This window comes from Macaca thibetana, chromosome 4 (genome assembly GCF_024542745.1).
Source record: "Macaca thibetana thibetana isolate TM-01 chromosome 4, ASM2454274v1, whole genome shotgun sequence".
Lineage (NCBI taxonomy): Eukaryota > Metazoa > Chordata > Mammalia > Primates > Cercopithecidae > Macaca > Macaca thibetana.
In genome coordinates this window covers 166,067,665-166,092,883 of record NC_065581.1, presented here as the reverse complement: position 1 = coordinate 166,092,883, position 25,219 = coordinate 166,067,665, and the positions used below count along the sequence as shown (strand labels likewise).

General features: G+C 37.8%; 1 protein-coding gene across 19 annotated transcripts in view; it reads right to left on the bottom strand.

The window, feature by feature from the left end:
- AFDN (afadin, adherens junction formation factor) overlaps positions 1 to 25,219 on the bottom strand; it is a 142,641-nt gene that overhangs the window by 70,630 nt on the left and 46,792 nt on the right. For 14 of the 19 annotated variants that reach the window (XM_050787062.1, XM_050787073.1, XM_050787069.1 and 11 more), the window contains exons 5-10: positions 22,196 to 22,356; positions 17,117 to 17,274; positions 7,946 to 8,057; positions 6,234 to 6,401; positions 3,425 to 3,469; positions 375 to 469 (exon numbers count right to left, since the gene is read on the bottom strand). In XM_050787062.1, coding sequence (XP_050643019.1) covers positions 375 to 469; positions 3,425 to 3,469; positions 6,234 to 6,401; positions 7,946 to 8,057; positions 17,117 to 17,274; positions 22,196 to 22,356 — 739 coding nt within the window. The remainder of the gene's footprint in view (positions 1 to 374; positions 470 to 3,424; positions 3,470 to 6,233; positions 6,402 to 7,945; positions 8,058 to 17,116; positions 17,275 to 22,195; positions 22,357 to 25,219) is intronic. The other 5 variants (XM_050787071.1, XM_050787079.1, XM_050787080.1 and 2 more) reach the window with 1 other exon arrangement.

Sequence of the window (25,219 nt, the reverse complement as noted above, 5' to 3'; positions counted from 1 at the left end):
AATTAGAATTTACCGAATGCTTACCGCTATGTGTGTCAGACCCAGTGATAAGCACTTTTGCATAGTTACATCCTGTAATCCTGAAATAGACCTATAAAATTATCATCACCATCTTTGAGAGAAAAGGAAGCAGTTTCAGAGCACTGTCATCACCAGCCCAAATTTCTAGAGGTGGAGCTTGAACATAAACTCACATTCTGCTGTTTTCACACTGAAGCAGAGAAAAGTGACCCAGAATAGATAAATTATTTATATTTAAGTACAATGTAGTCTGTAATTCTAATTCCTTCTTTCACTACTATGTGGCAGGCTCTGTACAATACATTATGCCTCCTGGAATGTCAGAGTTGCAGCAGGAAGCTCAGACTACGTACCTGGATAGAGCTGTCATCCAATTTTTCTGTACCAACTTCAGTAACACTTAACTGAAGGCGGTAAAGCTTTGGCTTATCTCTAGAGTCAGAACCATCTGCAAGAAGAGAAGGAAGACAACTGTATCTGCAAAATCTAATATTATTGTCATGTTATTTCAAACAAACAAAAAGTTATCTCAGGCATTACAGCTCTCACTTCTCAGGATTTCTTTTCAAAGAATTCTCCAAACTTATGTAACACAATTTAACAAATTGGATACAGAAAATTCAAAATAAGAAATAAATGTATCAGTTTCTGGCATTAATTCCACCACATTCTTATTACATTAAATAAAGTCTTCTCTACCACTGCCCTGGATTTTTGTTAATGATTCTGAGGAGCAACTGTATTAGCAAAATGAAGCTCATCAAAGACACACGGGCCTTCCCTTTGGACCAGATCTTTTCCTGCAGTATTCTTGCTGCCCTCACGGCACACAACACAGTACAGGCTGGGGGCACAGCTAAATCACTGATGGAGGTTTTTAAATGTACAATTCTCATGGCTCTCCCTAGACCTCCTGGATCAAAAGCCCTGGGGAGGAGGCCTAAGCATGTGTCCTCTGAAAAAGCTCCCCAAATAACTCCGTCCATTTCTGATTAAGAATTACAGGTAAAAGCGGTTAGCTCCCTGGAGCAGAGCTGGCGTAAAAGGAAGACTGGGTTTTGTGGCTTTTTTTTTTTTTTTTTTTGGTCATTTTATACCTTTGTGAACTGTTGGAATGTTTAATTTATATGAGCATGTGTTTCCACGACAGGGAAGGGGTGAGGAGGAGGAGGAAGCTGCTCTGCCAAAGCCCTCTAGTCCCAGTACATCTAGACATGTTTTCTCATTCTTCACCTACTGTATCCCAGATGAGGACAATGTCACTTCATTATCTTAACCAAAAACGAGGTATCCTGATTTCAGAGTTGACATATGAGAAAATGTGCCTTCCAGAGCCCATGAATGATGATGCAACTGCAGAGCTTAGCGCCTGCACCACAGCCATGGCAGTCAGTCTAGTGTGGCAAGCATATCACTCACCAAAGCTTAGGAAAAGGCCAAACCAGTAAGAGTCTCCCTGATCTGCTTTATGAGTGCCTTATAACTTTCCAACCCACTGATTCCATCACCTGTAAAAATCTCTAGTCACTGTGATTAGGAATGTAAGCTTTGAGAGCTTCACAGGTTAAACAATTTGGAGAGTATGAGCGTGCACAGAGTTTCAGACTGCTAAAATCTCTCAGCAGTGGTGCCGCTAAACTCTCACAGACAAAAGACACCACAAAAATGCAAGTTCTGTTAGAACTGATGTTAATTTTAGGGTATACAAAGTTACATTCTAATGACAAAATTTTCTATTTCTGAAATACTCCATAATCTGTGACATCGAGTGAAGGTAAGATGAGACTGAAGTACCTGAGAGACACTGATGCCTAAAACCCATTACAAAATTGATTCATCATCTGTGCTGCTTCACATCATGTTGAAACATTTATTTTCAACTCTAACTGTTCCAATAAAGTCCTGATCTGAACAAGACATTAAAATCATCTGGGGCTTTTCCTGGACATAGTTAGTTCCCTTCCCAACCTGCTGAGTCCAAATCCTCCAGTTTACGATTTTGTGTGTTTTAACCACCAAAGGCAGTTCTAACGAACCCCCTTGGTAAAGAAATGTGTCCCTCTTATCTACTCCCGGAGCACCCCATTTCTGTTATATTAATTGTACCACTAACTGTATTGTATGATGATTTCCATCTACTTATCTCCCTTATCTCTGAGCTCCCTGGTGGCTAGGTTTTATAAAAAAAATCTTTTTTACCCTGGCACTGATCACTCCACATATGGTCCATAGTTAGCAATCAATGAAGACTTGATGTGTCAGCAGTGAATATTTATATAAAAATAAAGAAAACTGAATGCAATACAGTCACAGAGAAATGACACGAAGAAAGCAAAAGCAGTAAATAAGTAATCATGTGTGAAACAAGAACATTTCAATGCAAAGTTAAAAACAGAACATTAAAAATGTGTTTAGAGATGAAAGAAAAATTCCCATCCACAGTCTTCCAAATTCTGAATGCTTCTGACAGGTCTCCTGTGAGACAATAAAGAGGCATCACACACCTTTCTACATCAACAGATTTCAAAATAGAGAAAGGGAGAAAGAGAAGCTGCTTTCTCAGTCTCTCCCTTTTCCTCACTTCACTATGGTAATAGTGATCTGTCAACAGACAGATTAGAAATAAACATCCTTCCTAGGCTCTCTTTTCTTATTACTTCACAGTAATAACAGGAAACCATAGTTAAAGCTGTTACAGATTTTGAAGAACCTAAATGGTGGCCACAGGATTTAGCGGATAAAGGGATGTTTGGTTTGAGCTGGGGAGGAAAGGGAGAGTGTAACAGCCCATTCCCTCTCCTCATTAGAAGGACAGTTATCTCACAGGGAGTAACATACAAAACTGTTGCCAAAAACAAAAATCCCAAATTTTCTCCCCTTCCTCAAAGAGTATTCTACAAATAGTCCATTTCTGCCCGAAGTGCCTGAGTCTCTTTCTTCTCCATAGATAATGATCATAAATCTGGAGCACCCTGAAGAGCAGGGACAAATCTAAGTAACCCCACAACAGACAGTAACAGCACTGCTACCAGAAAGTTTTCCTGGTCTACAGATGAAGGGAGGCAGACTGGCTGAGCACCACCCAAGGAGTGCTTTGAAACGGCACTCTGTCTTTACTCCCCAGCATCCCTCCACAACCAGTGCTGCTTTTGCTTTCAGTTCCTTCCCAGGGTGAACCTGGTAAAATAAAGACACAAAATAAGCTTCCAGTAAATGAAATGAGTTCTAGATATGGAACACTTACTAGGTACAAATAAAATGACAGTACATCAAATTTCTTAAAATAGTTTATTTATATCAACTAAAAAACTGATACATAAGATATTTGGTCATTCAACACTATTTTGCCCATGAGGTTCTGTTAGTGCTTTAGTTACAAAAGTAGTAGTAAGCATAGCATTACCTTCATAAGTGTGATAGTTGTAGTAGGCAAAGTGATTCCTTCTCCCTGGGATTAAGACACATGCCAGGACCCAGGTGAAGGCAGCATCAGCAGGACAGAGACCATGCAGAACACGCGGAATAGGGGAGGAGGAGAAGAGACGCAGAGGGTGAACTTCAGTGAGACACATTTCAAAGGAAGAAAAGGTACACTTCACCCATCAGCTTTTGTGAGGACAAGACTATACTAGTGCCCCAGTCAGTGTTTTAGAAACCAGTGCAGACTGTTAAGGGAAACCACAGGACAACAGGTGAGTCACCAAGCAGCAGGACAGCAACAGTGAGTTAATCATATGAAGGGCTACCACCCCACTGGGCTGATTTCTTCTGTTTAAAGAACACATTCAAATCCAAAGCAAAGAACGAAATAACATATTTGCTCCACATTCCTCCAAAAGACAATGTTGAGCTCATGACCACATCTCAAAAACTCCTAACCACACCCAGCAGAACTTCAGCATTGAGGATATAATGCTTGGCTGACAATGTGCCCAGGGGAAATACAGTACTTATCCATTCATAAAAAATCATTATGGATGGATATTATTTTCTCATAAATGGCAAAGAGATCAATTTCATTCAGCATGCTGACTAAATGACATCATGACTTAGTGAAAGAACATGGCTTTGGTGCAGGGAAGACCCTGGCCTTGCATTCAGGCTTGCCACTAACCCCTAGGTCACTCCTAAAATAGTGGTACCAGACCTGAACTTCAGACGTGTGGAACAAGTTAAGCTATCCCATAAGCACAGAGCTCACGAGAAGTCAGGACTAGAGGCAGAGTCACTTATCACATGGCACTGTGTGTGATTCCCTCCCGCTGTGTGAATTACCTGAAGGCAGGAACGAACTTAATCCTTTTGTATCCATTGCTTTGCCTAAAGTAGAAGGGTCAATGAATGCTGACTGAAGGCAGCAGAGAGCCATGAGGAATGCAGTGTATTAATAACCATGTAACAAATGCTGTTGCCAGTATTTGGTGAAAAGTAGTACAGAACTGTGATCTACTCTACACCTACAAAAAAATATTCTATATATTTGATTACCTGAGAGACTATACGTATGAAAGAAGCAGTCAAAATAACAATTCTCACTAGAAGAGAACTTCCCAAGGTGAAGGGCTTTGATGTGTTTTGGTGCTCTGCCTCCAAGGCCCAGATCTGACACACAACACGTGTCAGTAACTATTCATCAAATGCACAAGCCAATGAGTGAATTCTCATCCTGTCTCTGCTATCTACCAAATCAACTGTCCATTACTCATTTGAAAATTATTCTGTCAGCTGCTATTTATCAATTTCTCCAAGGACTTAACACTCTTAAATCCTCAAAAATTTGGATTTGGAGAACAATCATTAGTTTCTAGAATTTAATATAAAATTTTAAAGGGCAGACCCAATACCCGAAAAAGAGCCTAAAAATTTTTAAGTTCAAAAACTAATGACTGCTTCACAGTTGCCATTCATTATCTCAGATAACCAAACACCAATGCTCTCACACACATTATAGACACACAACAATACTGGGATGTGTTTCCAAACTACAGTGAGATAATATAACTTTAAATAAACTTTCCACCCAGAGAACTGAGGTTAGCAACACCAATATATTCCTCACAAATAGCTAATCAATTAATTTTTTTTTAAAGTCCTGAAGTATAAGTAAGTATAAAAGCTACTACCTAAAGCCACACTGCCACTAACTGTGGCATGAAAATGATACCATCGCTTCCTGTATTTATATAACCTACTCTACCATGAGACTGCTGGACAACAAATATCGTATCTAATCATTAGTTAACTACAATAACCTAACTGTAAGAAACTAAAGAAACCTTGTAAATAAAAATAAACTCTCAAAAATCAAAGAATAAAAAATGTAATTCACGTTCATGGAGCCATATATCATACACATAACTGGTTCAATTTTCTGCTAATTTGTGATTACTAAATCGGGCTTTCTTTCAATGCAGCTTGGGATGCGGGTGCAACACTCTGATCTTCACAGTATTGTATAATGCAGGTCACATAACAGCATTTAATAATGAAATAAGGAATGAAGTAATGTTAACTGAACGATAAATGTCATGTACAGCATACATATGTGCAAACATACACTCCACCTAGGAATGTGTGTGTAAAACACTTCTTTAAGAACGCCCACGTATTTCTCTACTCAATGGCTAACTTGAAACAACAGCTTTGGCGTATTAGAGTTCTACAAACAAAACACTTAGAGGACTTGGGAAAATAAACATAGTCTGTTATTTTAAAATCAAATAGCCTTCCTCTTACTAAGATGGGTTTCTTAGATATACAATTTAAAGATATTCTTTTTAGATATTGTCCATGCATCAGAAACAACAGTTCGACACACAGACACACACACCTTTATGAAATCTGCCCGTAAAAGGGGTAAATATCAATTTGTCAACTTTAGTAGATTAACTATTTTACTAAAGTTATCTTGGGAAAAAAAATTAAGCGATTAAAATAATTTAAAACTGTCTATACACTGGTTAAATTTTGTTTCTTAATACTCATTTTTGTCCATGTGAACCATTTTTACATAAATACATACATATTTTATAACCTTAAGTTTTTAAAGAAATAAATGTTACCTTAATGAGTTACCTTTTTTAAAAAAAAAAAAAGGCTAAAAATGTTAAGTCGGCCAACAGAAGACTACCTGAAGATGCATTAGAAAGTACAAAGATTTACAGCTAAAAATGCACATTAATAATATGTGCTGGTGTGACCATCTTTCTCACCTGGGCTTAACTCTACTAAATAGGGCAGCTTCTCCGGAGGAAGGGCGGAGCCATAGCCAGACCCATCAGCTCTCTCCTTTCCCTTGGGTGTCTTGCCTTCCAAGTGTTTCTTGGTTTTCTTTGGGATGTGGTCTGGTGGCCTCCTCTTCAACTGAAAGACTAAAATCCCTAGAACAGCAGCATGGAAAATCATCAGGCAGACTCAGCTTGGTCAGGATGGCCAGCCGACTGGCAGTCAACTGTGCAAAGCTTTCTCAAGAAGATGCATGTAATTTAGGAACATCTGCCAAGGAATCACTGAGTAAAGCTTACCCAATTTATACTTTTACTCAACAGAGGAAATATTAGTAGCCTCTTGGTGTGTTTGAAAAGCTCTAGCAAGCAGTTTCCAAAGAGTATTCTAAATTAACAGCTACCTAAAGACATCATAAGCTTGAAAAACAACACATCAATTTAAGAATAAATGCTTATACATTAGTAAACAACTCTATGATCAGTAAATACATTCATATATAAAAAAACCACATTCACACACAAATACACATATGAAAATGTACTTTTAGGGTGATAAGTACACCAAAATCTCAGAAATCACCACGAAAAAAACGTATTCATGTAACCAAATACCACCTGTTCCCACAAAAGCCTATTGAAATAAAACAAGAATTCTATTACTAACAAAATAAATATGTATATTTTTAGTTGACCTGATTTTTATTAAGTTCAACTTAAAGAATTAAAGCAATTTGCCTTTAATAAAATTTTAACTTCATACTGTTTTTAAAAAGTACTAAACAAGTGTTTTAAGGAGGATAGAAATTTGCTTGCTGAGAAAGATTTTTTTGGTGTTTTAAAACTACCAATCTACATTCCATATTGACACGATTAAACGGCAATATATTTTTATGTCGTTATTAATGCAAGGCCCTCTAGAGAGTTAACAGTTAACTTATGACGTGAATTTGAAAGAAAACCACATTTTCTTAAAAACACAGCTTTAAACTTTGACTGCTTTGAAATAATTAGGGAAAATTGTTTCAGTAATGCTAAGTGTGAATTCATTATCTGAAATGACTAAATCACTGGACAATCTATAGGGTTACAGAAATCATTTTCTCTATCACAACAAATTTGTCCAAACATCGCACAGTTAATCTGGTCAGCATGAAATGTGTTATCTACTACTGGTAGATATCAATAATCTTCTGCTTCTTGCTGTAGTGCTAATATTCTAGTTTCTTCATGAGATGTGTGATTTACCTGCAGTATCACCATTTGTTCAGTGTCTAACACATGAGACTCAGATAAGCTGAGTATGGTCTTAGGGACAATAGCATCACTCAGGAATCATCAAGCAAGTAAATGAAGGAGGCAGAAAGCTCTAAAGCAAAAAGCCATCCACATGGAGAAACCCTGTCTCTACTAAAAATACAAAATTAGCGGGGCATGGGGGCGGGCGCCTGTAATCCCAGCTACTTGGGAGGCTGAGGCAGGGGAATTGCTTGAACCCGGGAGGTGGAGGTTGCAGTGAGCCGAGATCTCGCCATTGCACTCCAGCCTTGGTAACAAGAGTAAGACTCTGTCTCAACAACAACAACAACAAGGCCATCCAAAAATATTTACGTACACATCTCCTACATCATGTGGTAAGGTGAACACCTGGTATATCATGTAGGAATCTGGTGTAAGTAATCCTTTAATAAGGTTACTACCTTTGTCACTTGGCCATTCCCTGAAGATTTGTAAAGGACACTCATCATCATCAAGAATGATTTCTTTAGCACCCTTTTCATCAGAATGCTGGGCTCCAGGAGGAAGCATAACCTAAAAAAACAAAAATAATTAACTGTGAATGTGCCAAAGTAACTAGGTTAGCAAGTACTTAAAAGAATACATTTATTGCTTTTGAATGAATAAAATGTCACTGTAGAATTATATTAATCAAGCACTAGAAACAATTCTCACTCATCATCAAAATAATCATCAATAAAAGTGAAAGGTAATAGTCTACAATAAAAAGCTAAGCCAGCTGATTTGGCTGCTTTTAATCACCTGGTTCCTAAAAAGAGCTAGACTGAATATTTTTTTTTTTACAACCTTTTATATGGAAAGGCAGTATGTAATGGTTAACTTCCACGTAATTTCTTCACTATTGCAAATTTCAATCTCTCTAGTCCTTAAACCACCTTTTCACATTCAAAGAATTGTTTTTATAAAGTGGGTTCATACAGTATGTGATCTCTTAGGATAACCACCACACAACAAGCCAGAATAGTTTTCGTTTGCTTGTAAATAATCTCTTTATGATTAAATTTTAATCAGACCATTTAGATATGTTACAGGGCAAGTAGTCATTCATTCAACAAATGCTTTTAACCACCTGCTTCAATATACTGTATTCACTGAACTCTTAAAAATTCATAATGCTGTATTACTTTTTTATTATGTTTTTACTAGAGCCAAACAATTTTTTTAATCATCTAAGAAAGCCCCCAAAACACTGTAATATGGAGGAGAGTGGGAGATGATGGTTGTCCAATATTCTTCTAGACTTTGTGCTGGTGCTTCATCTTCCCTCTTCACGCACTGCTAACATGAACCAAAACAGGATTAGAGAGAATAAGAAAAGAAGGCCAAGTCACTGGCATGTGAACATTACTTGCAACCTGTAATTAATGTAATGATGTTATCTTAATAGACCTCACCACCCAAATGTATCCTCATGCTCACATACCAAATGGGTTAGACTCTTCTACAGAACCTTGTAATTTCTCTCTACACTGCTTCAATTACCTTAAAAAGACAAATAGACTATAACATACCTTATCATAAATTAATCAATCTTTCTTCATAGTGTTTCATATTAAATTCAGTATCTTGGCTCAGAAGATATACTACTTCAGGATCTGACCTTCACTCATCTCTTTAGTCTCCATTGTTATCAAACATTTAGAGCCAAGTCACATGGAACCAGAATTCTCACACTTGGTGACATATATCATGCTTCCATGACCCCTCCTGCCCCAACTTTCATGTCTAATAACATCCATTCATCCTTCAGCTTAAGTACAACTTCTCTAGAAAGCATTCAATGATTTTCATTCTAATAGAAAAGCTCCCTGTTTTTCTATTTCTTCGTCTTTCTGTCTCCCTTTATTATAAGCTCTAAGGGCAGCTTCTTCTTATCCCAGGATAATATCTAACAAGGAGAAAATTTATTGAATAATTAAATAGATAAAATAATGAATAAAGAATATGAAAACAGCTATAATTTATAAAATGGCGAGCTGGGCCAGGCGCAGCGTCTCATGCCTGTAATCCTAGCACTTTGGGAGGCCGAGGCGGGTGGACTGCCCGAGCTCAGGGGTTCGAGACGAGCCTGGGCAACACAGTGAAACCTCGTCTCTACTAAAAAATACAAAAAATTAGCCGGGGATGGCAGCGTGCACTTGTAGTCCCTCAGCTATTCGGGAGGCTGAGGCAGGAGAATGGCTTGAACCCAAGAGGCGGAAGTTGCAGTGAGCTGAGATCATGCCATTGCACTCCAGCCTGGGTGACAGAGCGAGATTCCATCTCCAAAAAGAAAAACATAAAAATAAAAAAATAAAAAGGCAAGCTGAGAAGATAAAGAATTTCAAGGCAAAACAATAATTACCTCCTGATTTGTATTGCCTAATCTTGTAAAAGAAAACTGGTTAGGAAATAATAGAACAGAAAACCAAAACCAGAAGAAACACTCAAAGGAAATTATCAAATGATTTCACAAGGGACTGTCAATAAAATCCCAAGATAGGCTTTTATAACTTTAAAACCCCGATTAAGGTGCTCCTTCACTTTCTCATTTTCATCAGTAAAAATGAACCAAAAATTACTGAAAGGAAACAGATGTTACAAAGTTTATCAGATGCAATTTTATAGAACAGTTTATTATTAAATAGACTTATATACACTTATCAACATAAATATTCCCTTGGCAAATACTGGAGCAACACCATGTATCAGATGCAACACTAGACTTTTTTTTTTAAATAGAGCCTTGCTCTGTCACCCAGGCTGGAGTGCAGTGGCGCGATCTCGGCTCACTGCAACCTCTGCCTCCCAGGGGTTCAAGTGATTCTCCTGCCTCAGCCTCCCACGTAGCTGAGATTACAGGTGCCCGCCACCATGCCCAGTTAATTTTTGTATTTTTAGTAGAGACGGGGTTTCAAGTTTCTGCCCTCAATGTTCACGCAACAGATGAGGGACACAGATCAGAAAGCATCAGGCCTCTGTTCAGTAGTACAGACGCTATGTACACTGCTGTTTTACTAATAGTATTCTGACTTAGGAAACGTCGTACAGCAGTTACTAATCAATTGTAAGTATAAGGAACACTTAAAAAACCATCATATCCATGGACTTAATTATTCTATATGTAAATTATGTCTCCTATATACACAGTCATGCTTGCTACATAGTTCTTATGAACAGATAAGTGATTATTGTATGAGGCCCAGGATTATAACAGAGCTCTCCTGTACTTCAAGTAACTGTCAGGGCAACACAACACAATGTCCTCTAGCTCAGGTATTTTTCCTTCAGAGACAATGTACAATTACCTTGACTATAGAACCTTACAACCTTACCCCATCAACAGCCTACAAAATATGGCAGAATTTCTCCTTCAGAGAGAATGCACAATTACCTTGACTATACAACCTTACCCCATCAACGCCCCACAGAGTATGGCAGAACTCTAGTTCATGACAGTGTTTCTTTATCTATGGATTCTCATTTAGAAGTATAAATTTTAAAATTTCACTTCTGAGACAACCATTTTCCTTCAATTTTATCAATATTATTTCTTACTACTTCCTACTAAATAAAGGCCAAAGAAATAAAAAGGTGCATCAAATTACCAAATACCTATGGTTCATCTATCTTCTCCCTTCCCCACAACGAAATGGGCTTTGCTATATTTCTTTCTGATTCTGAATAACACAAGTTCACTGTAAAAAAAATACAAATACAGAAAAAGCACAAGAAAAAAAAAAACTACTGTGAGATAACTATATTTTTGTGACCATACTTTCAATAATTATCTTTATGCATTTATTTTATGTGATTCAGATCTTAATCATTTAACACATTTTAAAAGTCTTTGCCTCCCTCTTTCCCTCACTCAGTTTGAAAGATAGTATCTTTTCTATGCATTTACCTTTCTCTTTGCTCATGTAAACATATACACAGCATTGTGTTATCTGGTTTTGTTTATGATGACTGGGTATTCGTAAATGTACAGGCATACCTTGCTGCTTTATTATGCCTCAAGGATATTGCTCTTTTAAGAAAAACAAATACAAGATGAAGGTGTGTGGCAAGCCCGCGTTGAGCACGCCTACTGGTGCCATTTTTCCAACACCATGTGCTCACTTTGTGTCTGTGTGTATGTGTTAATTCTCACATTACTTCAAACTTTTTCATTATTATTATTAAATCTGTCATGGTGATCTGTGATCTTTGATGTTACTAGTGTTTTCGGGTGCCATGAACTGCACCCATGTAAGATGGCAAGCTTAACTGACAAATGTGTGTGTTCTGAATGTTCCACTCCCCATCTTTGCCTCTCCTTGGCCCTCCCTATTCTATGAGACATAGTAATATTGAAATTAGGCCAATTAATACCCTAAAATGGCCTCTACGTGAAAGGAAGAGCTGCACGTCTCTCACTTTAAATCAAAAGCTAAAAATTTATTAAACATAGTGAGGAAGACATGTTGAAAGCAAAGACAGGCAGAAAGCTAGGTTTCTTGGTGCCAGTCAAGTTATGAATGCAAAGGAAAACTTCTTAAAGGAAATTAAAAGTGCTACTCCGATGAACACATGAATGATGAGAAAGAGAAACAGCCTTATTGCTCATATGGAGAAAGTCTGAATGGTCTGGATAAATGACCAAATCAGCCACAACATTACAGCCAATTCGACTTTAGAGCAAGGCCCTAACTCTTTAATTCTATGAAGGCTGAGAAAGGTGAGAAAAGTCTGAAGCTCGCACAGGTTGATTTGTGAGGTTTAAGAAATGAAGCCATCTCCATAAAACAAAAGTGCAAGGTGAAGCAGCTGATGGAGAAGCTGCAGCAAGTTCTCCAGAAGATCTAGCTAAGATCATTAATGAAGGTCACTACACTAAACAGATTTTCATTGAAGCTGAAACAGCCTTCTATTGGAAAAAGCAGCCATCTAGGACTCTCTAGCTAGAGATGAGAAGGCAATCCCTGGCTTCGAAGCTTCAAAGAACAGGCTGATTCTTTTGTTAGGGGCAAATGCAGCTGGTGACTTTAAGTTGAGGCCAATGCTCACTTACCTTTCTAAAAATTCTGGAGCTTTTAAGAATTATACAAATCAACTCTGCCTGTGCTCTATAAATGAACAACAAATCCTAGATGTCAACACATCTATTTACAGCATGGTTTACTATTTTGAGCCCACTGCTGGGACCTACTGCTCAGAGGAAAGAAGAAAAAAAAAAGAAAAAAAGAACACTTTGAAACTACTACTGCTCACTGACAAGGCACCTACTCACCCAGGCTCTGTGGAGAGGTACAAGATTAACATTGCTTTCATGCTTACGAAAGCAACGCCCACTCTGCAGCCCATGGAACAAGGAGTGATTTTGACTTTCGAGTCTTATTATTTAAGAAATACATTTCATGAGGCTATAGCTGCCATAGATAGTGATTCTCTGATAAATCTGGGGTGCAAACCTGGAAAGTATTCACCATTCTAGATGCCATTAGAACATTCGTGATTCATGGGATAAGGAAAAATATCAATACTGACAGGAGTTTGGAAGAAATTGATTCAAATCCTATGGATGATTTGGAGCTGTTCAAGACCTCAGTGAAGGAAGTAAATGAAGATGAGGTGAAAGCAGGAAGAGAACTAAGATTATAAATGGGGTCTGAAGATGTGACTGAAATGCTGCAATCTCACGGTAAAACTTGAACAAACAAGGAGTTGCCTCTTAGGAATAAGCAAAGAAAGTAGTTTCTTATGGAATCAACTCCTGGTGAAGATGCTGTGAACACTGTTGAAATGAAAACAAAGGATTTCAAATATTATATAAACTTAGTTGATAAAGCAGTGGCAGGGGTTGGGAGGGCTGACTTCAATTCTGAAAGAAATTTTACCGTACATAAAATGTTATCAAACAGTACGGTATGCTACAGAGAAATATTTTGTGAAAAGAAGAGTCGATCAATGCAGCAAACTTCATTTGTTGTATTTTAGGGAGTTGCCACAGCCAACCTAACCTTCAGCAACCACCACCCTGGTCACTCAGCGGCCATCAACATCCAGGCAAGCCCCTGCACCAGCAAAAAGATTACAAGTTGCTGAAGGCTCAGATGATCGTTAGCATTGTTTAAGCACTAAAGTATTTTTAAATTAACGTAGGTACATTTTTTCTTAAACATAATGCTACTGCACACTTAATAGACTACAGTATACTAAAAGCATAACTTTTATATGTATAGGGAAACCAAAAAACTCGTGTGACTCACTTTATTGTGATGCCAGATTTACTGTGGCGGTCTGGCACCAAACCTGCAACATCACCGAGGTGTGCCTGTATATATCTCCAGGTCAACCAGTAGAGATCTAATTGACGTTGCAAAGCAACATGTCACTGAGTAGCAGAAGCACTCCTTAGTGCTGGGCTTGTTGTCTGCTCTTTTATTGCTATGCACAAAATACTGCAAAAATAAATGCTCATAGAAATATCCTTGGGAATGTACTGGATATTCGTTTATTTTAGATGTCACAACTAATATTTACCACCATATTTCTAAACAATGTGTCTTTACTGCTATTTACGTTCAGTTTTGGACATTATCTCCAATCTCGAGTGTGTGCCGTTCAGGACTACTGCAGAGGAATCTTCCGGACTTTCCTTCCCCACCATCTTTAGGAATTCCCTTCTCCTGATAGATTCTATTCTTGAATTCTCCCTCTCTCTCTTTCTTGGCCTACTCCATCATTCTGCTGGACAATGTCCTCCAGCACTTTTTTGAGATAGGGCACGTGTGAGGTAAATTTTTGTCTTGCATGTTCTGAAATGTCTTTATTCCATCCACCTAACACTTGGTTGACAGTCTGGATTGGAAATCATTTCACTCTGCATTTGAAAGTACATGGCATGCCAGATTCCATAGTTACTGTTGAGAAGTCTAGCACCAGTCTTACTCCTAAAACCTTTACATGTAACTTGAATCTTTTGAATCATTCTTTTTAAAACTAGTTTTCCGCAATTTCAAAATAATAAGCTTTGGTTTGGGTCTTTGTCAAAGCAATTGTACCATTATTCAGTGGGCCTTTTCAACCTAGAAACTAAACTCCTTCAGTTCTGAGAGATTCTAGCAGTATTTCCTTGATAAATTCCGTCTCTCCATTTCCTTTGGTTTTCCTTTTTTTTTTTTTTTGAGACAGTCTCGCTCCGTTGCCCAGGCTGGAATGCAATGGCAAGATCTCGGCTCACTGCAACCTCCTGAGTTCAAGTAATTGCCCTGCCTCAACCTCCCAAGTAGCTGGGATTACAAGTGCGCGCCACCATGCCCAGCTCATTTTTTTTTTTTTGTATTTTTAGTAGAGACAGGGTTTCGCAGTGTTGACCAGCCTTGTCTCAAACCCCTGACCTCAAAGTGCTGGGATTACAGGAGTGAGCCACCATGCCAGGCTTCCTTTGGTTTTCTCTGATTGATCCCCCTTTAGTATATGTTAGATATTCTACACTAATAATCTAAGTATCTTGTCTGTTTTACTTCTTTTTCTCTTTGATCTGTATTTAGGTAGATTTCCTCATTTTCCACCTATCTTATTAACATTTTCCCCCTCGATCCCTTATTTACTTAACAAAATTTCTAAGAGCTCTTCCTCTGTTTCTTTTTCTGGCATTCTAGTCATATTTCATGGATGCACTATTTTCTTTATCTCTGTGAGTCTCAGTGTTGTCAAACTTCCATCTGCTCTCTCCAGTTTCTCCCTTTTAGCTCCAGTTTTCTTAATGTTTGTGTTGATTTGTCCCCATTTTAAAGGTACTTTTTTCAAATGTCTGTTGAACCTTGGCTATCGACATTTGACAGCAAGTCCCATGAAAGCTGAATGTAAAGTCTATATATGTGGGCAAGGGTTACTGTTGCTAAGTCTCAGAGTGATGTTATTAGACCAGAATTTCCAAAGGTCCATTTACATACAAATCTTTCTTTCGACAAGTGCCTTCTGAGAGGGATCCATAAATCTTCTAGACATCAGTATTCTGGGTACAGTCTTTCACTTCATCCTCCTGTTTTCAGTGAAGACCCTTGTCACCTTGTGCTAGTCCTGTTACCTCCAAATCCAAGGACTCCATTCAACACCCACTCATCTCCCATTAGTTTTACCCTAGCCTTCAGCACTTAGGGTAGGGAAGTGAATCTGGTGGAGTCTGCCACTTCTTATAGAAACTTTCAGCCCAATTTCTTCTTTTCAGCCCTTAGAAAGTTTCAAAGCCTCTAATTCCTGAGTCTTCCTGGGGCTGGGACACACTTGCCTGCTTTTGTCTTGATGTCCTCCCAGCAAGATTTCTCTGGCAAGTTAGAGACCTCTCATTTACATCTGCAAAATTCCACAGACTACTCTAATCTCGTCATTTCTTCTCTCATTCTCTTTGTTCCTGTGCATTTGAACAAATTTGTATTCCTTTATTGTCACTTTAATGTGAGAAAAACATGATTTCCCATCTACTGTCTGCTAAAAGTTGGGCTATATTCCTAAGTTACAAATCACTAGCTTTTCCAACTCAATGTAACTTCTTAGCTTCTCAGCAAGAAGATAAAAGTTATAAAACTCAAACAACAAGCCGTTTTATTTAATTCTACCTGTAGCTAACAAGAGAGGCACAAGACCTCCACACTGAATACCATGAAACACTGCTGAGAGAATTTAAACCACTAAGTAACTAAAGAGATACACTCTGCTCACAAATTGGAAGACTAAGTATTAATAGGATGAGAAGTCTATCAAAGTTCATCTGTAATGCAAACCCAATCACAATCCCAGAAGGTTCTGGGTAGACACTGACGAGCTGATTCTAAAATTTATAAAGAAACACAAACAACCGAGAATAAACAAAGCAATTTTTTAAAATAATGAACAAAACTGGCACATACTTTATATAATTTTAAGACTTATTATAAATCTACAGTAATTAAGGCAGCTTGGTATTGGTAAAAAGATAGACATATGTATCAATGGAACAGAAAAGAGACAAGAATTAGAACCACACATATATGTGGTCAGTTGCTTTTGGGGTAATTTTTATTTTCTTTAATTTGCCTTTTAATATTTTTCTTATTTTATAATAGAAACATATATTACTTTTGTAATGGAAGGGAGACTGCTTTTTAAAAATATACATTTAGCACATGATTTGTAATTTATCAGATTCTAAACGACATGGTGGGGTGAAAATCTAGGTTTAATTTGATTTAAAGAAAATCTTCCATTTAAATGCAAAGTAGAAAGAGCTACTGATAGGCCGGGCGCGGTGGCTCAAGCCTGTAATCCCAGCACTTTGGGAGGCCGAGTCGGGCGGATCACGAGGTCAGGAGATCGAGACCATCCTGGTTAACATGGTGAAACCCCGTCTCTACTAAAAAAAAAAATACAAAAAAACTAGCCGGGCGAGGTGGCGGACGCCTGTAGTCCCAGCTACTCGGGAGGCTGAGGCAGGAGAATGGCGTGAACCCGGGAGGCGGAGCTTGCAGTGAGCTGAGATCCAGCCACTGCACCCCAGCCTGGGTGACAGCGCGAGACTCCGTCTCAAAAAAAAAAAAAGAAAGAGCTACTGATTTGATCAAGTTCCTTACCCGGGCGATGCAGTAATCCTTAGGGTTTTCTTTTTCCAGACCATACTTCTCTAAAGCTTCAGCCACAGCAAAGTCTGCAGGATCTGTAGTAGACAGCAGGATTGTCTTGTAGGGAATATTTGGTTTTAAACTATCTGCATAAATTCTCAATGTTCCACCTGAAAAAACATTTTGACATCTTTGAGTACAACTTACTTTATGCCAATAACAGAGGTAGCTAACATTTACAGTCACTCGAGAAAAAGGTGCCTGCATTCTAGCTATAACGAGTACAAAGACAATCTGCCTAATAACGATTTTTTTCATTTCCTGTTAGATAACATATAATAGCAGTAACTAGTTGATCTAGTGACATTTAGAAACCATGAACAATCCAGTATGACAAAGATCATTTTCATCTTCTCTCTTCAAGCCAAAGGAGTTTTTATAACAATGAACTGATTTCCACTATAGTGAGGAAAGAAAAGGAAGGAGCTCCAGAATTTCTCTATGGTGCTGCTCTTTATTCAATTGCTTTCCCATTTCCTTACCTACATATTATCATATACCTATTTCTCCCATTTTCCTACTTCCTGATCATCAATCTGAAACAAACTAAAAACCCAGATAAAGTCAAATATTAACCCACTAAATAAATTCATTTTTAAAAAGTGAAGTAGGAACCAGGAGATCTCAGGTGCTCGAGGCCAAATATTTTTCATGAGAGATTTGCCAACAGAGCAAAGTTCTATTTTTACTTCCAGGCACTACAAACTACAATGTCCTTTATAGCTGTGAACTTATTTAGGGGAAAAAAAGAAAACCAACTACAGCAGAGCAATTTGGATATCCTGACATTTTCTTTTGTGTTTCTTTTTAATGGAAATCTACATGTATATGTCATAATATTGTCACTTTTGGTGTCATAATCTGCTTTCTACCTATGGTCCAAGATTAATATGCCTTGAAATCTGAAGTCTAGATGAAAGGATACTGAGGGAAGAAATTAAGATAGGCTCCACAGTCCCATTAAGACAGTGTGCCCCTAGGTATGCACTCTAGCTTCTTTAACTCTCAATTTTCTCACCTGTAATTTAAGAGAGCTAGATTAGAAAATCTGTGGGTTTCTTGAAGCAAATTCTTAATTTCCATGATTCCATTACTTTTTAATTCTAATGCAGTTATTTCAGCTACTGAATATTTCTCATACTCTCTTTTTCAACTACTGAATATTTCTCATACTCTCTTTTTCAACAAGTCTGGCACGAATTGCATTTTGATAACTTAGCTCACAGTAAAATCATGTTGGTCTTTTAAGAAACCAACTAGTCCACAGTAGTATTAGAATATGGACCTGCTAAGCCGGGCCAGGGGAATCACAGGTTGCAGCACATCTTTACCATGTGCACGCTCACACTGCCCCGGGGCTCCCCTGTTCCAATGCAGAGGAACAGCAATAAGCAGGTCAGATGATGTTCCTGCCTCAACAGCTTACATTCTGTGGTTGGGACGCAGGATGCAGAGGAAGAAGACTAACAAGAAAACAAATAAATACCTTTAAAATAGTGACATACATTGTGAAAATATAAAAGGTTGTGAGAAAGAACATGACCGAGAGCATCCTAAGCTTGGATAACTGGCCAAGAATTCTCTGAAGAATAAACATTTGAACTCAGACCTGAACAACAAGACAGAAGTAATCATGTGAAAATCTAAAGGAAGGGCTTTGTCTCAGCAGAGGACCAGCAGCTGCTAAGGCCCAGGGTTGGGGTATGTCTGGTTGGGTTCACTGGCCAGTACGGACAGAGCAAGGGGAAAAGGGGCAGATGAGGTCAGAAACCAGCTGAGACCAGATCCTACAGGACTTCTCAGACCATGATCACATCATGAGTTTGAATTATTCCAGTTAAAGTGAGAGCCATTGGAAGGGTTTAAGTTCTGTGTGTGTGTGTGTGTGTGTGTGTGTGTGTGTGTGCACGTGCGCAAGAGAGAGTGCACATGTATGACTGTGTGTCTGCGTGCATGTGTCTAAGGAGGTGGGCAAAATGTCATTTGTGCTTTCCAAAGAGGATCCTGCCTTTTGGGTGAAGATAGGGAGATCAGCAACAGGAGAGGAGTCCATTTAAACTGTGTGTTTTCCATGACACCAGAATGCACACTCCTTATTTAATTACACTCCACATCCAAATACAGGCCTCAAAAAAGTCACAAAAAAAACATATGTACAATAGGATGAGTAAACAAGTAGGTAGACTGCAGTTAACATCTATATGATTTTGGTTAGTGTCCCGTTTTGAAGATGAAGAAACTGTAGCTCTTGGTTTGTGCACAGTGGTTCCAACTGTACCCTGACCCCAGCTCCATGTGCTTCTGCACTTCACAGTGCCCTGCCACTCCTAAGACTGCGCACTAAAAAGCCCAAGAGGAGGAAGAATCAACTAAAACTTATCTTACAATTTTGTTAATTTATCAATGAAAAAAAACCATAACAATAAATGGTAGTAGAATATTTGTGACACAAATGAATTAATTGAGATATGTAGGGCATTTTGGGGTCAACTACATTTTGAAGCCATCATGAAGCAAATATAACTAAGTGTTAAAAAATACAAAGTTCAGGGGCAAAGCTTGTTATGAATTATGATGCCTGATCACCTGTGAGGTGAGTTTAACAGAACCAAATTAAGGGGGACATGTAGGTTCTGTCATCAGAACTTGAGAAACTAATCCTTGGAGTAAAAGAGAGAAAAATAACAGCCACAGTTGTCACTCTTAGAGAAGTGGTATTCACAGGTGCCCTTGTCTGCAGCCCACACTAAAGAATCAACCTGAGAGCTAAGCTGATAGCTGCAGTAGGCTATAAGGATGTACGTTTTCAGAGCAAGTTATTTGTTAAAACTAACAAATAAAAACCTTAGACTTCATTAATACTTTTGGCTTCCTTAGTATTAACCATAAAGGGTCATTTTTTGTTACCAATATTTAGTTAAGAGTTTCCTCAGAGTCTACATATAGAAAAATGCTCCTTCTACCCCAATCACCCCTTTAATAGACAAGCTGTACTTAGATGTTCTGCTATTTCTCCTCCTAATTCTTTGCAGTTTTTCCTGTTTTCTTTGCTGATTCCTCTTATCAATGGCTTTCCCTTAAGTTTCTGAATCACCTATACACTGTCTAACGACACTGATCACTCCCAAACCCTAATCACCATGTGCTACTGAAACACTAGCCTAAAATATATCCCATATCCCACCAGCACTTCATGTGACACACATAAACAAAACCTATCTTCCACCCCCAAACGTTCTTCATTCTACAGTCAATCAACATCTTTCCAATAAAAAGCAGAGGGGCCGTCCTGAATGCCTCCCCTCCTCAGTAAAATCCAGTCTATTGCCAGTTCCTGATAATTCTACCTCTTAAATATTTCTTCAGACCTTTCTCCCTTTATAGTCCTGCTGTCAATGACACAGCTCAGAGGCCCCTTATTCCTTATATGGGCAAAGCAATAATTTTAATGGGCATGCCTGCTTCTAATCAGAATTCTCTCAAATCCATCTTCCACTCTGCTTCCACAGTAATCTCTCCAGATATAAAGCTCAGGCTACAATGAAAGCTTTCTAAACCCCTAGCTTAAAACTCATCAATAGCTTATTAACAAAGCATATCAAATTTTTCCATCAAAATACCCCCAATGGCAGTGCAAACTACATGGGGGAATCTGGGGACATAAGCTAAGTGACATACAAAAACTTCCTATTTCATCGTAAAAAAAAAAAAAAAATATATATATATATATATATATATATATATATAAATGTTACATTCTAACCACATCAAAGCATATTTCATTATAACAAATATTTTTTAAAGTTAGATACAAAAATTGACACTCCAAGCTAGCTATGTTTACCATGACTCACTACCTCTAGCCCATACTGGAATATTCTTTAAGGGAACCATAGAATAAATTCAGAAATTCATTTCAGTAATAATATCAAACTCATTCTTACAGTATACAAAGTGCCTTCAGGTCTGACATGTAGTTAGCACATGTAGCCATTGCTAAGCATTCCTCTTGTCTTTTAAAAACTTTTTACTACTCTTCTTCTTTATATTTTCTTTCAGACTCCTTATTTTCTTGTGTTTTTTTCGGTGCATATATTTAGAAATTATTTCAAATTCTTGACAGAACAAGACAAAATACATATAAACGAAGAATCATTCACATCTCAAATATAATCTATTAAAAGATTTATGGAACCAAGAAGTCCCGTACTCTCTGAGATCTTTTTTGAATCACTGGCACAACAAGTCCTGTGAAATACGTAATTAGGACTCAGTTATAGGGTGCTAAGGGTCAAAATAAGAACGAACGCTAGGGTTGGCCAACGCTCCCCGCAGATGGTGGCTCTCTGGACACTAGGCTGAAATATGCTCAGGAGAAATAGAGTCCTGAGCAGTGTCTGCGATGGACGCAGAAGCAAGTGACCGTGCATTCAATGTGTTACGTCTCATTTAGATCCCATCCCAAATAAAAGCATTATCTGAGGCAATCAGGAAAATTTAAACAATGACTAGTTATTTGATACCATTAAGGAATTATTACCAATTATTTTATATTGATAATGATACTATGGTTATATTTTGTTTTGCTTTTTAAGGAATCTTTATCCTTCAGGAAAATATACCAAAATATTTATAGTTGAAAGAATGATAAGTTAGGGATTTGCTTCCCAATAATAGTTTGAAAATGGAGGCAATGTATTTTGGAGTACAGAAGAAACCTCGGTGATCCGTACATGGAAGTTTATTGTATCTTTCTCTCTTTTTTTGTACATACTTGAAATTTTCTAGCTTTTTTTTTTTTTTAAGAGCTGTATTGGGGGAAAGTATGAAACTAAACATATCCCTATGTGAACAGAACTCTTGTACATAGGGTAGGCTGATTTTGTACCAGAAGTATATGGTACACATTTGTTAGGAAAAGGTTACTTCACCCATTGCTTTAATTAAAGCAGGTCTCATGCACGTATAAAGAGTGTAATTAAACAATGCTCTTTGTAACAGGTAGAACAGAGAAAAATACCAAGTTTGTACCTGAATCAGGCCGCCCATCTGAGCTCCGAAATTCCTGCATTCTCTTTTCCAATTTTTGTTGCCTCCGTCGTTTCATAACCACCTCAGGATTAGAAATGGTTCGAGTAAAGCTGGTTTCAGGCATGTCTTTGTAAACCTCAGCAGCCAGTCGAGAATTTTCACTGTAAGAAAAAAAATGCCAACAATGTTTTAAACACTGTTTTCTTGTTGGAAATAGACACATTGCAGTCATACAAAAATCAAAATGGCAGATGCTATTCGGCTACATCTGTACCCTAATAGATCTGTTATGTACTATTTACCACATGTTAATTACTAATGATAAAGAATAGTTTCTCTCAATACAAACGAATATACTGAACTACACAGAAATCTATCATTAAAAGTTTACATTAATAGTGAGTTTATTCATGAATAATGCTAAAAGAAAAATATATTAATTATACATTTCAGTAACTTCCACCAGTGTTACCCTAAAACAGATCAATATTATACCATGACCTTCCAACCACAAGAAAGAAATATAGGACTGAATATACTTTAATTTTGCAAAAATCTGTCTTAACATTATAGCAAATTTAGGCTGGGCGTGATGGCTCACTCCTGTAATCCCAACACTTCGGGAGGCTGATGTGGGTGGATCACCCGAGGTCGAGTTTGAGACCAGCGTGACCAACATGGAGAAACCCCGTCTCTACCTAAAAAACAAAATTAGCCAAGCGTGGTGGCAAATGCCTGTAATCCCAGTTACTTGGGAGGCTGAGGCAGGAGAATCACTTGAACCCGAGAGGTGGAGGTTGCAGTGAGCCAAGATCGCGCCATCGCATTCCAGCCTGGGCAACAAGAGCAAAACTCTATCTCAACAACAACAACAACAAAAAATTACAGCAAATTACAGCAAATTTTGAAAAGCCCAAATTAACTGAATGGAATGATTTTTTTAACACCTAAAGGATTTAAAAAACATTAACTTCCTTGAAGTTAAATTTTCAAAAAGGAAATTGCTCCAACAGTTTCTGTGAAGGAGTCAAATGTATAGAATAAGCTGAAAACAACACTAGGTAATTGACATACTTAACTACATTTTGGTAAATATACTTCAAAGATACAATTTTTAATCATAAAAATAATTTAATTAAAAATAGTTAAGCTTTTAATCAAGTTGAACAACTTATTTTAAGTCAAATAATGTATCACCCCATAAATAGGATGATAAATAGAGCAAGTCATAAAGTAGAAGCATTTGGTACGTTTTGGTTTATTTTGAGATAGGGTCTTGCTCTGTAGCCCAGGCGGGAATGCAGTGGCACAGTCATTGCTCACTGCAACCTCAATCTCCCAGGCTCAAGCAATCCTCCCACCTTAGCCTCCTGAGTAGCTGAGGCTACAGGCATGAACCTAGCCTAAGTTTTAAATTCTCCTTTGATATTTTTCATGTATGAGCAGCGTATCTTTGTACATTTTTTTCTCTTGCATAACTGCATTTAATAGAGCCTTATTATGTGATACTAGACTCAAGTGTTTACATAGGCACCACCGCCTAGTAGATTCACATCTAAACCCCCTTTGATACAACACAAAATAGGCTCAAATTCCACTATAAAGTATACCTTATTCACTGACAAATGGTTAATAACCTCAATACGTAGAGAACACTTAGAATCAATTTTAAAATGGGAAAAAGGCTTGGACAGGCCACTCCAACAAAAGAATATAAACGGTTAATAACTACGTGGAAAGCTGTTGCCTTATTAATGATAACAAATTGAATTTACGGAAGGTATTATATACTGTAGAGATAATAGACTGTTCTGTGACACCCAAGAGTTGCAGATGTAAAGAAAAGAGAAGTCTCTGGGCTCCATGACAGTACGGGGCAGTCTGCCGATGGGCTCAGAACACATGAGCGTACCCAAACCCTGTTACCCAATCATTCTTCTAGAATGCACCCTGAGAAAGTAATCAGATGAATTCCCTAAGTCGTAGAACAAGGATATTCACTGGAACATTTATTTAAAAACAAAACAAAGAACCACTATTAAACAATCTATAAGTACACCAAAAATGGACTAGTTACATAAATTATGGAAGAACTATATAATACTGCATAATCATTTAAAAATGTTTTTGTGAAATATAAACATCTTAGTGGGAAAAATATCAAGTGAAAATCCAGTTGAAGAAACTGTGGTTACATTTCTGTTTAAAGCCTCTCCAGACAAGCCTATGAAACAGAAACATTTATAGAGAACAAACAAACTAGATGATGATTCTCTTTGGGTTCATGTGATGACAGGTGAATTCTTTAAGTTCTTTACCCTTTTTGGCAAATCTATATATTCTGACTTTCTAAAAAGAACATACATTATTTGATTTACAGAAAAGTAATGTATAGAATACCATGCCATCAAGACCAAGGCAACAGCAAGCTGTCTAAGAATAGGCATATGATAACCAAATGCACTAACTAAAAAGCCAAAAACTGCTGAAGGTGAAAACAGGAACTAGAAACTCCACATTAAGGGGAAAGTCTAGTTTCTCCTAATGTCTCTTTTTGTTATAGTGAAAATGCAATGATTTAACTTATTCCCTCAGCTCTGTGTCAGATCCTCGAACACTTAAATAGGTAACCATCTACAACGGAACTGGTGTGACAAAATAAGAAATGGGAGGTGGGAGTGGAGGGAACTAGCTGGTGATCTGAAGCTTAAAAGGGAAAATCTGCTTTTCACCTTGTCAGCCTCTGACTAGGCATTAAGTGTATCTGAGGTACATAAGAGACAACTGCTGCCTCATGGCCAAAACCACAGAAATGAGGAAAAAACCCAGCTGAAGATGAAAAAGAAAAATAATGAAGTTAACAAGAGTGTACTTAAGATTAGCAAGATTGTGAGTGCAGAGATTCTCCCCAAGCATAGCAAGACAGGCACTGCCAGCAATGAACCCTGCTTAGGTAAGCCCCTCTATCCTCCCTCCACACAGAAGAACTGGGAGTATATACCCAAATACATTTCCTGACTGATA